Source organism: Myotis myotis, unplaced genomic scaffold (genome assembly GCF_014108235.1).
Source record: "Myotis myotis isolate mMyoMyo1 unplaced genomic scaffold, mMyoMyo1.p scaffold_m19_p_6, whole genome shotgun sequence".
NCBI classification, from domain to species: Eukaryota; Metazoa; Chordata; class Mammalia; order Chiroptera; family Vespertilionidae; genus Myotis; species Myotis myotis.
The window spans coordinates 38373561-38394455 of record NW_023416368.1 but is presented as its reverse complement, the minus strand read 5'-3'; the positions used below and the strand labels follow the sequence as shown (position 1 = coordinate 38394455).

The window sequence follows — 20895 nt, the reverse complement described above, 5'->3', positions numbered from 1 at the left end:
TGTTGTTTTTAATCTTAATTTTTATTGTCTAAAGTTTTACATATGTCTCCTCTTTCCCCCGGATTGATGCCCCACTCCACCACCAGCCATTCTCACCCCGGGCAAGCCGCCACCACCCCAATGTCTGTGTCCATTGATTATGCTAATATGCATGAAGTCCTTTGGTTGCTCTCTAACTCCCCCACCTCCCCTGCCATTTGTCTATGGATCTATTTTTGTTCATCAAATTATGTTGATCATTATATCCCACATATGAGTGACATCATGTGATATTTATCTTTCTCCGACTGGCTTACGCTTTACTCAATCTTAAAAGCTTTTTTCATTTTCATTTGTAATGAAAACCTAAAACCAAATGATACACATTTCCACATAAATGCAAAATAGTCTCTATATAGGATCTCTCAGATCGATCAAGTATATGCTGGCATTCTATAACTTCTATATATATGTTCAGCATTTAAACTGACTAAAATAACATACCTTTTTAGAAAGGCCAATATCCCCTTTCTTGGGCATAAATCCAGGGTCTAAATCATTTGATTCAAGAAGTTTCTTAGTTGGTTTTCTCTGCCGCTTACTTTCATAATTTCCTGAAATACATATATCTTTTCATTAGATTATGTAGAAACCGGGCAAAAGCTAATTTTTAAAAATCTATAATATGACACAAAAATGACTCACCATATTTTTTAATGTTTTTCTCATCATCTTGTGGGGAGGGGCAGGGTAGGAATTTATTTATTCTAAAATGTTACTTAATATAAAATATAGTTCTCAATATAGACAAACTAATGTGAGGATGTGTGTGTGTGTGTGTGTAAATCACAAAAGAACACAGAAGACATCAAAAGGGCAGAACTGCCTTTAGAGGAATTCAATAATAGTAAGGACCAAAGGAGAAGTACGGTGAGGTACAGCCTGAATTCTGGGCATAAATGAACTAGGATTAGAATTTTTGTTCTGCTCCTAAATAAATAAAAGACATTTATTTACTTTGCAGGACTGTTCTTAAAAATTATGTTAAAAGCCTAATAGCAGAGTTTGGCACACAGTAGGTAATGAAATAGTAACTATTATTCTATTTAAAGTCTTTTTGATTCTGCCTTACTTGATTAAACACAATTAGGATACTTTTCTTAAAGGAATATAATCGCAAGGTATTCTTGGGAATGTAAAAAGCTACAGCCCAACTTTTACTGACCACAATATTCAACAGTCAGAAGATGAATTAGACAGTATGTTTAGTTAGATCCAACTCTCATCAGGTGACACATATATAAAGAATAACAAAGTGAAAACCAATCGGCAATTCACTTCCAAGAGAATATTTACACAAAACTGCTTCCTATGTGTCAGGTAAATTACATTATACATTATTATATTATAATCTCCATTTTATAGATGAGGATATAAGTTTAGCAGTTAAACAACTTCCCATGTAACACAAGGATTAGTGAGCCAGTATCTGAAGCATAAGTTTCACAGTGTGCAATGCCTCTCCTCAAAAACCCAGCTATCTTGGTGTTGACTCACACGGTAGTTGATCAACAGTCATGAACAGCAACAATGGAGTAAGGAGAGCAGTTTTTAAATATGTCTTCTTAACAGTGTGTAACCAATTTATGGTCATTTTATCCATTTAGCCAGTACGTTGGGATTTCTCAGAACAAAGTGGGTAGTTCTGTTGTAGATTTACACCACTGGCTTTCCATCAAAACATACTAAAATAAAACATACTAAAATCCCCTGCTTTCTCTAGTCATATCCACTTACATACTAAGACCCCATCCCCATCTTACCTGGTGTTTTAACTAGCAATTCCTCAGATTTAAGGGGAGGCCGTGGAGAGACTTCCAGAGCCACAGGCACAGACAAAGTCAGCTGTGGCAACTCAGCATGTCCACCTCCAAGTTCTGAGTGAGACAAGGGCCCTTCCAAAAACGGAGCCTCCCTTTCAAGAACTGGAGGCTCTTCTTTGGTTGAAATCAATGAATTCTCATCCACATGCTTGTTCTGAGCATTAGATCGACTTCGAGCTAAAAGGTTTTCTTCTTCACAGCGGGAACTTACCTAAGAGCAAAAAATAAAAATAGAATCCATAGGCCAAAGTTGTAATTTGACTGTCAAAAGAATAATGCACTTAAAAAGAAATAAAATTATAACACATGCTACAATGAGAATGAACCTTGACAGCATTACACTAAGTGAAAAAAGCTAATCACAATCAAATAAATATTGTATAACTTGACTTCAGAGTCGAAAAATAGAATGGTGGTTGCCTTGGGTTGGGAAAGGGGTAAATAGGAAGTTTTTAAATAATAAGTACAGAGTTTCAGTTTGGGAACATGAAAAAGTTCTGAAGATGATGAATGGTGGTAATGGTTGCAAAACAATGTGAATGTAGTTAATGGCACAGAACTATACACCTAAAAATAGTTAAAATTATAAATTTTATGTTATACAGTAGTACCCGCGGGGGAATGCTCTAAGACCTCCTGTGGATACTTGAAGCCCTGGGTAGTACTGAACCCTATATATACTATGTTTTTTCCTATACCTATGATAAAGTTTAATTTATAAATTAAGTACAGCAAGATAGTAACAAAAATCTATAATAATAAAAGTGTAAAAAAAAAAAAAGTGTAATATGCTAATTAGACCGGACGTCCTTCTGGACAAAGCCGCAGCAGAGGCGGCAATGTGGTGGCGGGGGGCCTACGTGGGCGCCAAGGCAGAAGCAGCCGCCACAGCAGCAGGGGCTAAGCCCCTTGCACGGATTTCGTGCATTGGGCCTCTAGTTAATAATAACAGTGAACAATTATAACAATGTACTATAATAAAAGTTATGTGAATGCAGTCTTTCTCTCTTAAATATCTTATTACACTGTACTCTTCTTCTTGTGATAATATGAGATGATAAAAAGCCAAATGTAGTCCTGAATCTGTGTAACCATCCCTTACTTGCAGCCAATGGCCTGGTGTCATTCATTTCAGGGGACTCCTTGCTGAAGTCTTAATTTAGGCTCAATGCTTCCTGGCAGAACACATTGCCCTCAATTGAAACACCTTTCTGTTCATGTGTTCTATCCACAAATTTAGTGCCTTTCCATCTTAAATAAGTACTTATCACCCACCGGGGCTGTAGCTTTTACATGAGGTGCAACACCAAATCTAGCACAAATTTCTTTTTCCTTCATTACAATTTCATTGATAGAATACTCATTCTTATGGTAGATCTTAACAATCTCAGCCTACAATTATTTCTTTCCTTATTGAGAACTTTCACCTTTCATTTAGCAGGGATGGAGAACCTTTTTTCTGCCAAGAGCCATTTGTATATTTACAACATCATTCACAGGCCATACAAAATTATCTACTTAAAATTAACCTACTATATTTGGCAGGTTAATTAACTCAGCCATAATACCTTGGCAGGGCCACACCAAATTATTTCCCGGGCCTCATACAGCCCTCGGGCCAGATGTTCCCCACCCAACTTAAAGGAAGCACGTTATTGCTTCTCTTTGGCATATCCGAATTGCCAGCCTCACTATTCTTGCACTTTGGAGTCATTATTAAATAAGAGTGACTTGAATACAAGCACTGCGATACATAATTGATGTGATAACCAAGAGGGCTACTAAGTGACTAAGGGCTAAACAAAGGGGTAACTGATGTTCTAGGAGGGGCAGAACATTACATCTCAAGGTTTCATCATGCTGCTCAGAACGGCGCACAATTTAAAACATGAATTGTTTATTTCTGAAATTTTCCACTTAGTATTTTCTGATCATGGTAACTAAAACTGTAGAATGAGTCTACTGTATATATTTCACTATAAATTTTTAAAAAATATATATTTATTGATTTCAGAGAGGAAGGGAGAAGGAGAGAGAGATAGAAACACCAATGATGACAGAGAACCACCGATCAGCTGCCCGCCACACACCCTCCAAAGGGGATCGAGCCAGCAACCCAGGCATGCGCCCTTTGCCGGAATCGAACCCGGGACCCCTCAGTCTGCAGACTGACGCTCTATCCACTGAGCCAAGCCAACTAGGGCTATAAATTTTTAAAGAGGGGAAAATGCAATTGATTGGAGCTATAAAAATTCATTAAGGCCATAGTGATAATTCAAAAAAAGGAAGAAAAAAGATTCCCTAACATGTCACCTATTAAAGTAGCTAATAATGAACTCCTAATGTTGAGTTGGTAAATAAATGGAAAAGAAGTATTTATTCTGCCTTTCATTATTTCACAACAATAAAAACGTCCAGTTAATAAGAAATATTGAGATTGCCAGCTAATAAAAATAGAAGAAACAATAAAATATAAGTCTTGCCATGGCCGGTTTGGCTCAATGATTAGACTGAAGGGTCTCAGGTCAACTCTCATCAGGGACACATCCCTTGGTTGCAGGTTCAATCCCCAGCACCGGTCAGGGCAAGTGCAGGAGGCAGCCAGGCAACCAGTTGATGTGTCTCTCTCACATCAATGTTTCTCTGTCTCTTCCCCCGTCCTCCCCCGCCAATCCCTTCTACTCTCTGTCTACAGAAAAAATATCTTGGGTGAGGATTTAAAAAAAGATGTAAGTCTTCATTTTGTTAACCCCCAATATAGGCAAGGATCCTCAGCTGGTATTTAAAAAGTTATCAAGGAGCCACCGGTTTGGCTCAGTGGATAGAGCGTCGGCCTGGGGACTGAAGGTCCCAGGTTCAATTCCAGTCAAGAGCATGTACGTTGGTTGTGGGCACATCCCCAGTAGGGGGTGTGCAGGAGGCAGCTGATCGATGCTTCTCTCTCATTGATGTTTCTAACTCTCTATCCCTCTCCCTTCCTCTCTGTAAAAAATCAATAAAATATATTAAAAAATAAAAAATAAATAAAAAGTTATCAAGGAAATGGCTGGTGCATACTGCTTTTTGAGCAAAAGAAGTAAAACCTAACTTAAAAGGGAAAAATCAGTTATTCGCCACTGTGAATAATTAATTGGATGTTAAATGCCTTCTGTCATGCACTATGTAACACAATATCACCTATGATATAATCCAGCTAAAAATGCTTAAGTCTAATCTATCAAATTGTTAGCTACAATTTCCACTTAACAGGGAACATAGAGGATAGAGAAAGAAGCTTAGTGACACCTATTAAGAAGCAATCACACACAACTGCATTAGAAGATGGATAAACCAAATGTGGTACTTGAATTGCTTAGATAGGGAAAAGAAAAAAGGGACCTTTCTACATTTAAAGAAAGTTAAGAAATATAACAACCATGCCCAGCCGGTGTGGCTCAGTGGTTGAGCATCAACCCATGCACCAGGAGGTTACTGGTTCCATTCCCGGACAGGGCACATGCCTAGGTTGCGGGCTCTATCCCCAGTAGAGAGCATGCAGGAGGCAGCCGATAGATGTTTCTCTCTCATTATTGACGTTTCTCTCTCTCTCTCTCCCTCTCCCTTCCCCTCTGAAATCAATAAAAATATACTTAAAAAATAAAATAAAAATAAATCAAACACGGGATTACGTTTGTTTAAAAAGTTAGGATCATACTACTTATTTTTTATGCTGTTTTTTTACTAACATTTATCCTTAAATCACCAAAAATCACCTTTGGAAGAAAAGGGGAAATACACACACACACTACACAAAGACTCAGTTATATATTTCTTTCTAACTTCTATATGCTAAGTATTGTACCAGAAGCTAGAGGTAAAAAACTTAAAAAGATCCCAGTTCCCCTAGCCAGTTTGGCTCAGTGACTAGAGCATTGGCCCTTGGCCTGAACAGTCGTGGATTTGATTCTGTTCAAGTACACTTACCTCGATTGCAGGATGGATCCCAGGGTCTGGTTGGGCATGTGCAGGAGGCAACCAATCTATGTGTATCTCTCACATCAATGTTTCTCTCTTTCTCCTTCTCTCTATCTTTCCCCCTCCCTTCCACTCTCTCTAAAAATCAATGTAAAAATATCCTCAGGTGAGGATTAACAAAAAACAAATAAACAAACAAACAAAAGTAAGATCGTAGTTAAGGAAAATATTATCCCATAAAGACAAAACATGATATAGGAAAATTGCAGCATCCTAAAAGGACTACTAAAAAACTATTGAAATGTTGGAACATACCTTGTGTACCTGTTCCTGCACCTTCTTTTGTTTTTTCTTAGGAGCAAATATCTGATCATATTCTTCTGTATATTCCAGAAGCCACTTGCTTGGCTTCCTAAGTCTCTTCTTCTCTGACCGCACAGCTAAAGGAGGAGAAACAAGTTCAATATTAACTAAAAAGTTAGAGGAAAACTCATTGTTTCCATGCAGCCATCTCTGTACTCTCAAAGGTTTTTGAGATGGGAAACTCTCAAAAACACTCTGGCTTAAGCTCCAAGAGATTAAAAGTTGAAATTAGTATCCTATAATGACAGATATAATTAACATTCAAATATAGACTCTCTAAGTCAGATAAACTCATAAAATTTCTCACGAATTATTTTAAATAACATCTCTCTGGATTATACAAAATATTGGATGGATATTCAGATAGAATATTTACTAATTAGTACTATCACATGAATTTTAAAAGCACTCTATACATACTTTATTATCATGGTTGCAGTGAATTTCATATTCGAAAACAGAAATATTTCTAAACAGAATAATCAAAAATAGAATTAATTAAATGTATACCATTACTTCAATGACATAAAAAAATGTATGCCACGAATGTCAAAATCTGAAAATAGAGATGGGTATTTGCTTTAAAAATCTCGTCATGTTTGTGGTCAAAATATCAAAGTATCATACCACTGGTTCTTTGAGTTAAAGATAAAACAAGTAACTATTATAATTTCCCTATAAAACTTTGTTTAACACACTTAACAATCTTTCAGTTATACTGTAAGCTCTTTGGGAGCAGAAGGTAATGCTTAAAGAATGCAGGATATACTCTACTCAAGAGGCAAGAGGGATTTCATGATATGATGATCTCAGAGGAAGCTGTTCCTACCTCAGTTGAATGTGGCAATGCCAATGTTCTTTCAATAAAGGGAACACAAAAGTTCAGACCAAAAAGAAAAAGTCATAGGCAAGCTGGCAAAGGCTATTACTCCTTAGACCAGTGATGGCGAACCTTTTGAGCTTGGCGTGTCAGCATTTTGAAAAACCCTAACTTAACTCTGGTGCCGTGTCACATATAGACATTTTTTGATATTTGCAACCATAGTAAAACAAAGATTTATATTTTTGATATTTATTTTATATATTCAAATGCCATTTAACAAAGAAAAATCAACCAAAAAAATGAGTTCGCCATCACTGCTTTAGACAGTACATATGGAAACAAGCCATAAAACTTCAATGCAATAAAATCCTATATAATAAAAGGCTAATATGCAAATCGACTGACCGGTGGAATGACCGGTCGCTATGATACACACTGACCACCAGGGGGCAGACACTCAATGCGGGAGCTGCCCCCTGGTGGTCAGTACGCTTCCACAGGGCAAGCGTGGCACAGCCAGAAGCCGGGCTCACGACTGGCAAGGGCAGCAGCGGTGGTGGGAGCTTTTCCCACCTTTGCAGCAGCGCTAAGAACCAGGCCTAAGCCAGCAGGCAGACATCCCCCGAGGGGTCCCCAACTGCGAGAAGGTGCAGGCCAGGCTGAGGGACCCTGCCCTGGCTCCCCGCCAGTGCACAAATGTTGTGCATGGGGCCTCTAGTTTAAAGATAATGTAAAAGAAGATGAAACTTAATGGCTTTTTACAGCAGCGTTATTCATAATTGTGAAAGCTTGGCAACAACCAAGTTATAAGTGAATGGATTTATAAATTGTAGTATATCCAGAAAATGGAATATTATTCAGCACTAAAAAGAAATGAGCTATTGAGCCACGAAAAGACACAGAAGAAAATTTTTTTTTTTTTTTACAGAGAGGAAGGGAGAGAGATAGAGAGTTAGAAACATTGATGAGAGAGAAACATCGATCAGCTGCCTCCTGCACATCTCCTACTGGGGATGTGCCCACAACCCAGGTACATGCCCTTGACCAGAATCGAACCTGGGACCTTTCAGTCCACAGGCCGACGCTCTATCCACTGAGCCAAACCGGTTTCGGCCAGAAGAAAATTTTTTAAATGAATTTTACCACGTGGAAAAAAAGCCATGCTAAAAAGGCTAAATACTGTATGCTTCAAACTATATGACATTCTGAAAAAGGCTAAACTATGGAGACTATAAAACGTGGTTGCCAAAGAGCAGAGAAAGGAGGTTGTTAAATAGGCAGAACACAGAGGATTTTTCAGGGCAGTAAAAATACTCTGTATGATACCACAGTGGTGGATATGTGTCACTATACATTCATCTAAATGTCTGACACCAAGAATGAACCCTAAGGTAAACTGTGGACATTGGGTAATTATGATATGTCAGGGTAGGTTCATCAATTGCAACAATGTACCACTCTGGTGGGATATCTTGACTCATAGATATTTAGAAAAAAAGTGATGGAAGGGATGTGGGGAACTAGGTAAAAAAGAAGGGATTAAGTATAAATTGGCAGTTATAAAACAGTCACCAGGATGTAAAATACAGCTTGGGGAATATAATCTAACTATCCTATACAATAAAAGCCTAATATGCTAAATAGTGTACAGTTGTCCATTCAAACAATCAAAGCGTAATATGCTAATGATATGCTAAGGCTGGTCAACTGCTCACTATGACATGCACTGACCACCAGGGGGCAGATGCTCTGACCAGTAGGTTAGCTTGCTGCTGGGGTCTGGCCAATCAGGACTGAGTGAGACAGGCCAGACACACCCTGGAGCTCTCCTGAAGTCCCTCCCCAAATGGCCAACCTCCCACATCCCTCCCTGGCCCTGGTTGTGTACCAGTGGGGTTCCTTGGCCTGGCCTGCGCCCTCTCGCAATCCGGGGCCCCTCAGTTGGATGTCGGAGAGCCGGTTTTGGCCTGATTCTGCAGGCCAGGCCGAGGGACCCCACTGGTGCACAAATTTGTGCACCAGGCCTCTAGTATATATATATATAAAAGCCTAAGTGACCGTCCAACCGGTAGCTATGACGTGCAATGACCACCAGGGGGCAGACACTATAATCATAAGCTATGATGCGTACTCACCACCAGGGGCAGGCACTCAACACAGGAGCTGCCGAGCTGCGGTGACGGCAGCTGCGGTTCTCGGGTGACGCACCTGGAACCAGAGAGGAGGGAGCCCAATTCCGGGGTGTGTCACCCAAGAACCGCCCTCTCATAATCCAGGGCCCCTCGGGGGATGTCGGAGAGTCAGTTTCAGCCCGATCCCCATAGGCCAGGGCGAGGGACCCCACTGGTGCACAAATCCATGCACCAGGCCTCTAGTTAATAATGTAAGAACTACGTATGGTGCGGGGGGGGGGGGGGGGGCTAATTAGACTTACCCGAGGGACCACCTCATCCTATATAATAAAAGCATAGTATGCAAATTGTTCCCTTGACCGGGAGTTGTCCGGGAGTTCAACCAGGGGGTGGGGCCTGGAGGGAAGCCCCAGCTGACGGCAGTGGCAGGTGGTCAGGAGAAGAGAGGGAGTACCCAGCCGGCAGCCGCTAGCCTCTAGGGCCGCTACCAGTGTATGAATTTCGTGCACTGGGCCTCTAGTAAGTTATATAAATGTCTAATCACTATGCTATAAACTTGAAAATAATATAATATTAAATGTCAACGGTAAATCAAAAAATGTAAAACTTGCCCTAGCCAGTTTGGCTCAGTGGATAGAGCATTGACCTGCACACTGAGGGGTCCAGGTTCAATTCCGGTCAAGGGCATATGGCAGGGTTGTGGGCTCAATCCCCACTGGGATGCATGCAGGAGGCAGCCAATCAATAATTCTCTCTCATCATTGATGTTTCTATCTCTCTCTCCCTTTTCTTTCCTCTCTGAAATTAAAAAAAGATATATTTTTTAAATGTAAAACTTATTTCATTTGAAAATCTGGATTAAAAAATACAATGCAACTATATCCTCTCTACAAGATTTATCATCTTAGATATAAACACACATAGACTGAAGATGAAAGGATAAAAAAAGATTTACACAAATGAGAGCAGAGGTGGCCCGACCTAGGCAAAATAGACCTGACTCAAAACTATAACTAGACATAAATAGGATCATTATATAATGATAAAAAGTCAATTCACTAGGAAAATAAACAGTTTTAAACATATTTTAGGAAATAATTATAAATATATAGGTACAGAACATCAGAGCACCAAAATATATGAAGCAAACACTGATAGAACTGACAGGAGAAATAGACAGGAAAATAATAGTAGAGTATACTACCAGGCTTTCAGTTATTAATAGAATTATCAAACAGAAGATTAATATGAAAACAGAGAACTTGAGCATCATTAGAGACCACCTGAAATTAACAGACATAGATAGAACACACATTCTTCTAAAGTACACATAAAACATTGTCCAAGAGAGATCACATAATAGACCACTAAACAATTTCAGAAGATTGAAATCATACCAAGCATCTTTTCCAATCACATTGGAATGAAACTAGAAATCAATGGCAGTTGGAAAACTGGAAAATTCAGGCATGTGGAAAACAATGCACTCTTAAACATCCAATGGGTCTGAGAAGAAATTCCATTAAAAATTTAAAAATATCTTGAGACAAATGAAAATAAAAACACAATATGCCAAATTTATTGGATGCAGCAAAGAAATACTAAGAGGAAAGTTCATAGCAGAAAGTGCCTACATTAAGAAAAAAGAAAGATACCAAATCAACAACCTAATTTTATACCCCTAAGAATGAGAAAAAGAACAAACTAAATCCAGTGTTAGCAAAAGGAAAGAAGTTATAAATATTAGAGTAAAAATAAACAAAATAGAGAATAAAAAAAGTATCAACAAAACTGAGATCTTTTTCTCTAAAGAAAAAAATGACAATCTTTTAGTTAAATTAACTACAAGAAAAGAAGGAAAAAAGTCTTATCCCTTATAAACATTGATGCAAAAAATCATTAATACTAGCAAACTGAAAGGATTTTGGCCTGGCCTATGTGGCTCAGTTGGGTGGGTGTCATTCTGTGCACCAGGAGGTTGGGTTGCCGGTTGATTCCAGGTCAGCGCACATGCCTGGGTTGCTGTCTGAATTCCTGGTGGGGGTACAGGAGGTGTTTCACTCTCACATCAATGTTTTTCTCTCTCCCTCTCCCTTCCTCTCTCTCTAAAAAATCAGTAAGAAAATATTTTAAATAAATAAATAAATAAATGGATTATGCATCGTGACCAAGTAGGATTCATCCCTGGATGGAAAGACAATTCAATATACAAAAATGAATAGATGTAATACAACATATTAACAGAATGAAGAAAGTCACATGATCATCTCAACTGATGCAGAAAAGGCTTTACAAAATTCAACACTGTGAAAACTACAAAACATTGCTGAAATTAAAGATACAAATAAATGGAAAGACATCCTATGTTCATGGACTGGAAGACTTCATAGCATCAATATGCCCATACTACCCAAAATCAATCTTTAAATTCACTGCTATCCTTATCAAAATTCCAATGGCATTTTTTACAGAAATAGAAAAAAATCCACCCTAAAATTAACACGGAATCTCAAAGGATCCTGAATAACCAAAATAATCTTGATAATGAATAACAATGGAAGCTTCACAATTCTGTTTTCAAAACATCTTATAAAGCTACAGTAATCAAAGCAATATGAGCTTACCATCAAGATCAGACACAGAAATCAATGGAACAGAATAGAGAAACCAGAAATAAACCCTTACATGTATAGCCAAATTATCGATTCCCAGTAACGAGCGTGCAGAAAGCAGCCAACTGATGTTTCTCTCTCATCATCTAGCTATAATAATAAAAGCGTAATATGCTAATTAGACCAGACAACCTTCCGGACAAAGCCAGCGTTGCGAGGGAAGCCCAGGGCCTGGGTGCCTGCTGGTGGCTGGAGGGAAGCCTGAGTCCCTGGTGTCAGAGGGAAGCTGGTGCTGGCAGCCGGGGGAAGGAAGGCCTACTCCTGCATGAATTTTGTGCATTGGGCCTCTAGTTGAAGAATAAAAATATATTTGGAGGGAAAAAAGAAAAGAAACATCTACTTGAGTTCTTTGCCCATTTTTATATTTGTTTGTTTTTTTAAATGTTTTTACTTACTTCAGAGAGGAAGGGAGAAGGCGAGAGGGATAGAAACATCAATGATGAGAGAGAAACATCAGTAGGCTGACTCCTGCATGCGCCCTACTGGGAATGGAGCTCGCAACCTGGGCGTGTGCCCTGACCAGGAATCAAGCTGTAATCTCATGGCTCATAGGTCAATGCTCAACCACTGAGCCACACTGGCTGGGCGAATAGATGTTTCTTCAAAGAAGATATACAAATAGCCCAAAAGCATTATGAAAAATGCTCAGCATTACTAATCATCAGGAACTGTAAATCAAAACCAAAATGCGATATCACCTTACACCTGTTACAAAAATAAAATAACAACTGTTGGCAAGGAGGTGGAGAGATGAGAACCCTTGAGCACTGTTGAAGCCACTGGAATAAAAGTATAAAGATTCCTGAAAACAATTAATAAAGAGAATTTTCATGATTCAACAATACCACTTCTGGGTATATATCTAAAAGAATTCAAAATACACCCTGGCCAGTGTTGTTCACTGTTAGAACGTCAGCTGGCCCACCAAAGGGTTCAATTTCCAGTCAAGGGCACATGCCTGGGTTGCAGGTTCCATCCCCTGCCCTGGCTGAGTGCGTATGAGAGTCAGTCAATGTATCTCTCATATCGATCTCTCTCTCTCAAAATTCAATGGAAGAAATATCCTCAGGTTAGGATTAACAAAAAAAAAAACGCACAAAAAAAGTAGGTTTGGTTCATATAGGAAATAAGAGACTAATTAATAATAAAAAAATAAACTGTGTTTTGCATACTCACAACTGTAAACCCTACTTTGAAAAAAAAGAAGGGGAAATCCTGTTATGTGGATGAACCTTGAGGACACTACACTAAATGAAATAACCCAATCAGAAAAAGACATATTACAACTCCATTTACATGAGGTAGCCCTAGCTGGTTTGGCTCAGGGGGTAGAGTGTCAGCCTGCGGACTGAAGGGTCACAGGTTCAATTCCAGTCAAGGGCATATACAAGTTGCAGCTTGATCCCTGGCCCTGGTTGGGGTGCATGAGAGGAAGCAACTAATCAATGTGTCTCTCACATCAATGTTTCTCTCTGTCTTTCCCCCTCCCTTTCACTCTCTCTAAAAATCAATGAAGAAAAATAAATAAATACATACATACATACATACATACATAAATATCAATGGAAAAATATCCTCGGGTGAGGATTAACAACAACAACAAAAAGACACATGAGGTATCTATAGCAATCAAATTCATAGAAACAAAAACAGAATGGTGGTTGCTGGGGCTGGTCAAAGGAGGAAATGGAAAGCTATTGTTCAATAGGTATCGAGTTTCAGATATGCATGAAAAAGTTCTAGAGATCTGTTGTTGTACAACCATGTGCACATATTTAATACTATAATGTACACTTTAAACTTGTTCAGAGGGTACATTTATGTGGTATTTTTTTTTACAATATTAAAAATGAAGCATTGATACATGCTAAGCAAAAGAACCAAACACAAAAATACCACATATTGTATGATACTGTTTATACAAGAGGTACAGAATAGGCAAATCTACAGACTGGGGAGAAATAAAGGCAGACTGAAAAAGGGTACAAGGTTTCTTTCTGGGGTGATGCAAATGTTTCAAAATTGATATGTTGGTGGTCACACTGGTCTGTGAATATACTAAAAAACACCAAGTATAAACTTAAAATAGATGAATTTTATACTTTATAAATTGTATCTCAATAAAGCTGTTTGAAAACAGAATTTAGTCTAATAAACAAATCTGAGAAATTAGTTGTATCCTCAATAACTACAATGTATTTATTAATATATTGAAAGACTTACATTCCTTCTGCTAAGCTAGGATACCGTGGCACTTCATTCTAAAACCTCATTCCAGAAATGATATAAGCCATCTAGAGCCTTAGAACATTTCCATATTTCATTAAAAAAAAAACAAAAAAAAAAAACTTACCTGAGGATATTTTTTCCATAGATTTTCAGACAGAATGGAAGGAGGGGAGGGGGGGATAAAAACATCAGTGTGAGCCCTAGCTGCCTTGGCTCAGTGGATAGAGTGTCAGCCTGTGGACTGAAGAGTCCGGGTTCCATTCTGGTCATGGGCATATGCCTAGGTTGAAGGCTCGATCCCCAGTAGGGGGTGTGTAGGAGGCAGCCAATCAATGATTCACTCTCATCATTGATATTTCTATCTCTCTATCTCCTTCTCCCTTCCTCTCTGAAATCAATAAAAATATATAAAAAAACAAAAACGATGTAAGAAAGACACATCGATTGGTTGCCTCCCACACAAGCACAACCCAGGTACATGCTCTTGACCAGGAATCGAATCCCAGGACCCTTTAGTCTGAGAGCTGACACTCTAACCACTGAGCCAAACTGACCAGGGCCATTTCCATTTTTTCAAAGCAACATGTTCCTTTTATGTATCTAACAGGTGAGCCTACCTTAAGTTGTGGTCAAAGGACGCTTAACGTTAAATAAAATCTATTTGATTTCTGTAAACTAACAATTGAACTTAACTCGGCTCAGAGCTTCTCAACTACGTGCAATACCAGATTGAAACCAAAAAAGTTCACAGATTTAAAAGTAGAAAACACAACAAAATGTTCTGAAGCTTACTAAAAACAAGAGGGGAAAAAAAATAGAGCTTCTAATAAAGCATAATTTGTGAAAGTATAGGGAAGGCTGATCCTCAAAACTCAAACTTGTCTGCAGTAAGCCCTTTCTTCAAGTGATAATCCTTCCCTCCCAATTTACACTTAGCCTTTCCATTAAGAACTTCAGAGGAGATCATGTCATCACTTCCTCTAATCCCATTCTATGACAGTCAGGAATTCTTACCTGGTTCAGGAAGCTCAGGCTGGGGAGTCAAAGTGGGAATTCTTGGCTCCTTTTCCATCTCCTCAGTGTTGGCACTGGATTTATCGCAAACATTCAGCAGTGGCCCAACTGAATCTAAGTGGCCGGTGTGATTTGGATCTGTCAGCACATCCTCCAATATGTTTGTTGAAGGAGAAGGTCTATGCTCTGGGAACTCACCCCCCTTCTTTACAGGGTCAGCAGAAAGCGAGACCCCAAAGGAACCCTCAGAGTTTTCTTTCTCCCTAAATCGGTTAGTGCGCTTACGAGGTTTAGTGCGCCTTTGGTTTAAACGCTGCCACCGCTTTTTAGGTACTACTTGATTAACACCATTGGGTTCATCATTTTCACTGTTCATTTCAGAGTCCAGCTCTGGACCTTTTCTGTTTTCAAAGATGGAGCCTTTTTCCGTTTTATCAGGCTCAGACTGGTTGACTTTGTTGTCAAAATGAACATCAGAAAAATGGGCACTGTCTTCACTTGTTAAATGGCCCATTAATTGAAGGGGTTCTTCTTTAGCAGGGTCTTCTGCTCCACCTCCCAAGGAGCCATTCTCTGAGGCTGCATTCTGTCTGTCTCCTGGCAGTGCAGCCTCTGTAATCACAGCTGGAACCCGGTTCAATTTTCTTTTGCGCTCTGTCTTTAAGGCTTTATGGTTTGCTGTGTTCTTTCCCATCTGACCTGAAAAACCATCTTGCAATTTGGATGGCTTTGATCGCCCACAGTTGCGTCTAGTAACACAGTTTGAACGACTCTTGCCAGAAGCAGGGAGGTCTCTTCGGTCAGACACTAAGCCAGGTAGGGAGGCAGACAACTCCCCAGACAGTGCAGAGTCACCCCCACTGGGGCTAGGATAGACTGGATCCTGAGTGCCATCTCCATTTTTTTCTGAATTATGATTGGAGGCTCCTGAAACTAAGACCTTAGAAGTCCCTAGAGGACTACTGGTAGAACAGTCTCCAAGACCAGGGCTCCGATAGGAGACCAAGTTTTGAGCAGTCATTAACCGTTGCTCCTTGGTCTTACTATCATGCATATCTTTCAACATCATTAGCAAGGTACTGAATTTATAGTCTGGTTCAATAGGTATATGATTCTGACTAGAGGCAGAAGAAAAAAGTAATGGTTTTGATGGCTTTGATGTTCCAGATTCACTGACATCTTCACTTAGGGATCTATAAGAGAGTTCCTTCAACTCAGACAGAACGTGTTTCACCACTGCTGTTTCTATGTCATTCGAATCTCTGGTTTTCTCATGCATGTTGCTCAGTAGTTTTAGCCCATCCCCTTTCCCACTTTTGGAAATGCTGGCCAAAGGAGAACCTTTAGTATCAGAAGAACAGCATTTCAAACTGCAGTCTTCATTTGTAACTGGAGGTTCTACAACTGGATTTTCTTTATGTTTGCACTTTATACTTCGGATCTTGGGCTGTTTGCTTTTCGAGTGTAACAGAGTTTGATTTGTAGCCCCACCCTTTATTAGTGAGGTCTCACTGCAAATGCTTGATGGGGTATTGAATTTTGTAGAGAAACCATCATTTCTAAAATCCATTTGGGGTTTGTGGACAAGAGTGGACACTTTAAAATCAGAGAGGTTAACCTGAGATGTCTCAGTTTCAGACTCTGCTGTCTTAGTACAATCTGTTAAGTGGTCTGTAAGTGAGCTAGTAATGAGGGACTTCTGCTTTGCTTTTACCTTAGTGTTTGTGGCAGGATACCTGGAATACTTTACCTTTTCATTTTTCTGCAAGGACAACATATTCTCTGTTCTATCAAAAGCATCTGTAATTTCAAGGACACTGTTATCAGACTCTGAACTGTGATCTATGGGATCCAGATCACTGCTTCCATCATCAGAAGTGGTACAAATACTAATGGAATCACTTCGTTTTTCTTCATCACCTGCTTTAATATAGCAGAGCTGTACCTTTGAACTACACACCAGACCTCGTTGAAGTTTCTTCTTCTCCCCAGAACGTTTAGAAATCAAGGCACCCTCAGACAAGCCCAGTAAAGAGTCGCAATTTGAAGTCTCAAATTCTTTCTTTGCAGGGTTTTTTGCACAAGAAGAAAACAGAAAACTTCCTGGGGCAGTGCTGGCCCCTGTGAGGCTGTTTGCTATCCTGGAAAGTTCATTAGAGGCCTGCTTGTCAGATACATCCCCAGAAATAAAGTTTATGCCAAGGTTCTCTGGAATCTTTCCCCTCCGTTCTTCCTTATTTGTTTCAAACTGCATGTGGCCCTTTTTCACACAAGTCCTTTTTGGATTATCAGTGTTCTTTCTGACTCGAGACTTAGCACAAGGCTTTTCCTTCTCATCTGCAGAATGTTCAGAGTCAAAAGCCAGAGATTTCAAGCAGCCATTAAGCAACAGGTCATGTTCTGATTCAGGATCATTTGTACAGTCCTCAAATGGCATATCCTCTTCACTGTCCAATTTGATTGAACTGCTGACACATTTTCGGTTCTTTGACCCTTTGGGAACATCATACTGTTCAGCAAGACCAACACTGGCTTCCCATTTACTCAAAATTTTCTGAGGAACCTTAAATTTAAAGGAGAAAAAGGTTATTACTTATCAAAGAAATGGGAGAAGGAAATAGGGAGATGTTCAATGAACACTTCACAAAAGTGTTCAATTTTTCAAAGTCTTATTGCACTTCTTCAAGGCCCTTTTATGGGACCGGTTAGGTAGTGAGCTCTTACAGCTCACCCAGAGCTTAATTAATGGAGATTCCTCAACACTACTTTACCACTAAGATCTATCATTAGAGGAAAGGTTGATCTCATAAACCTTTATCCATTCTCCCTGCCTTTGTAAGCACAAAAGAGTGGACCATAAGTTGGACTACAACATTACATTACCAATTAACATCACATTACCAAATCAGGAAATAACCAGACTCTTCCTACTTACCCCTCGACACCTAAATAACGATATATTTTCTTCCTGACTTATGAAAGCCAAGCATTTGCTCAGCTGCATAAAAGAGAGAATAAAAGGCTAAATAAAGAAGATAAATATGAAAAAACAAGAACAGGAAAAGTAAGTGGGTCAGACCTGTCCTAGGACACCTGAAATTTGGACCTCTGGTTATCAGTAGGTCCTTAGCTAATCAAGTTTCTTCTGTACATGTTACATACAATCTGGATTATAACCAAGCAGTCTCATGGACTTAATGATGTCATCCAGAGACACCAAAACACCCTGGGTATAACAAATTACACATGTTCTTTTCTTTCTTTTTTTTTTTATGGAACGCTTCATGAATTTGTGTGTCATCCTTGCACACGGGCTATCTAATCTTCTCTGTATCGTTCCAATTTTAGTATATGTGCTGCCGAAGCAAGCACGACATATTCTTTTCTTGATTCCTCACAGTATGAGGACATTAAGACTCTATGAAATATACCCAACTTTCCAGACCCTTTTTTTTCTCGTTGGCTTCATAAAATAGATATTAGTCATGGTTCTAACCATCACTTAGTGTTCACAAATTACTTTAATACTTGTGAAAGGGATGTTCTGCTGAGCATGTAAAAATCAGGTCACTATATAGGTAGCCTCCTCTTATAAAGCACTAAACTGATCATCTGGTTTATTTTACAAGCAAACACATACCTATTAATCGTCAACGTGTGACCAGAGTAAATAAATTCTCCAGAACCTGAAAGACCTAAGGAACTCCTCAGAAAAGGGAATTGTTTAATCTACACAGCTAAAGGCTTGGCACAAAAACTCTTGACACCATCTGACCGACAACCACCCAAAGTATTAGAAAGGATATACTTATTAACCTCCTTAATCCTAACAGAAGCAAATGCTAGTTGTTTTATTCAAGCAGCAGTCGCCAACTGGTGGTCCACAAGGTCTGAAAGGTTGGCGACCACTGTTTTAGAGCATCAACCTTATGCCATATTAAATATTTATAATTACTTCTAATCCACACAATAGTTGTACAAGAACGTATGATTACACTAGTTTTTGAGTTGGAGATACTAGTCCTCAAAGAACACAAATTAGCCCTGACTGACTTTGCTACAGTTGGTAGGGCATCGACCCATGCACCAAAAGGTTGCTGGTTGGATTCCTGGTCATGGCACATGCCCGGGTTGTGGGCTCAATTCCTGGTAAAGGGCATGCAGGAGGCAACAGATCAATGTTTTGCTCTCTCTTTCAATTCCTCTATCTCACTCTAAAACCCAATAAAAATATTTTTAAAAAGAACTCACCCTGGCTGATTTTGCTCAGTGGTTAGAGTATTGGCCCGCAGACCAAGGGGTTGCAGATTCAATTCCTGGTCAAGGTCAAGGGTACATACCTCGGTTGTGAGCACAATCCTAGTCAAGGGGCATGCAGGAAGCAACCCGTCGATGTCTCCACATCGATGTTTCTAACTCTTCTCTCCCCGCCCCCCGACTTCTGCTCTCTCTAAAAATCAATGGAAAAATATCCTCGGGTGAGGATTCCAAAAAATTTTTTAAATAAATAAAAAGAACTCAAATTGAAAATAGCAGGGACTGCATATCGATTCTAAATTATCCTAGTCATAATTTCGAAGACTCTCAAGTTCGATTCCCAGCCAAGGGCACATACCTGGGTTGTGGGTTTGATCCCTGGCCCTGGTCAGGGAATGTTTGGGAGGCAACCAATTGATTTCTCTCTCTCTCTCTCTCTCTCTCTCTCTCTCTCCCTCCCTCCCTCCCTCCCTCCCTCCTTCCCTTCCCTTCCACTCTCTCTAAAAATCAATAAAAAAAAATCCTCAAGTGAGGATTAACAAACAAGCAAAGAGAAACATAACCAGGTATAGCCTGGCCGTTGTTGCCCAATGGTTGGCCTGCATACCAAAGTGATGCAGGTTTGATTCCAGATCAAGGGCATATACCAGCATTGCAGGTTCGATTTCCAGCCCTGGTTGGGGCACGTGGGGGAAACATTCATTGGCCGCCTCCCCTACATGCCCTGGTCAGGAATTAGGGATAAATCAATCAATGTGTCTCTCTCACATTGATGTTTCTGTCTCTCTTTCCCTCCCTTCCTTCCAATCTCTCTAAAAATGAATGGAAAAAAATATCCTTGGGTGGGGATTAACAAAAAACAAACAAACATAACCAGGCATGAAACTACAATCTTAAGCACTAATAACTGAACACAAAAACCAAAACAAACAAAACAAAAATGTTTAAAGCTTTACCCTTCCCGTTTTTTTCTATCATTCCCATTTTTAAAAGAAATAATTAATCTAGAGAGTAAGAAGAATTTCATTTTGATGATCAGTTTCTTTTTACATAAGATATAACCAAAGAAGATTGGTTTTGTCATTTTGTACAGTCACATCTAAGTGACATGGCAAAAATTAACTGGAATAATTTCTCAAAAAATTGAGTATAGCCCTGGCCGGTTTGGCTCAGTGGATAGAGCATCGGCCTGCGGACTCAAGGGTCCCAGGTTCAATTCCGGTCAAGGGCATGTACCTTGGTTGCGGGCATATCCCCAGTGGGGAGTGTGCAGGAGGCGGCTGATCAATGTTTCTCTCTCATCGATGTTTCTAACTCTCTATCCCTCTCCCTTCCTCTCTGTGAAAAATCAATAAAATATATTTTTTAAAAAATTGAGTATAAATATTTGGAAGGCTAGCCCCATCTCATCCCTGCAAAAAAAACCTTGCTTTCTATCTATTTTCTCACAAATATCCATCTACCAAAGGGAATAAACTTGTATTTCAAAAATAGAATACTTTTTCCTTGCTTCCTCTTTGCCTACCCTCCAGAAGATAATTTGAGAGGCTTTTGTTCTTTCATGTATGTGTGTGTTTTATTTTGTTTTT

General features: G+C 39.4%; 1 protein-coding gene and 1 non-coding gene across 11 annotated transcripts in view; both read right to left on the bottom strand.

Moving 5' to 3' along the window:
• Positions 1–20895, bottom strand: part of NSD1 (nuclear receptor binding SET domain protein 1) — a 148595-nt gene that overhangs the window by 81711 nt on the left and 45989 nt on the right. For 9 of the 10 annotated variants that reach the window (XM_036315183.1, XM_036315188.1, XM_036315185.1 and 6 more), the window contains 4 exons: positions 15050–17612; positions 6132–6256; positions 1803–2073; positions 484–593 (listed from right to left, as the gene is read on the bottom strand). In XM_036315183.1, coding sequence (XP_036171076.1) covers positions 484–593; positions 1803–2073; positions 6132–6256; positions 15050–17612 — 3069 coding nt within the window. The remainder of the gene's footprint in view (positions 1–483; positions 594–1802; positions 2074–6131; positions 6257–15049; positions 17613–20895) is intronic. The other variant, XM_036315191.1, reaches the window with a different exon arrangement.
• Positions 18316–18421, bottom strand: LOC118659401. The gene has a single exon (XR_004968533.1). It is a non-coding gene; the product is annotated as a U6 spliceosomal RNA (small nuclear RNA).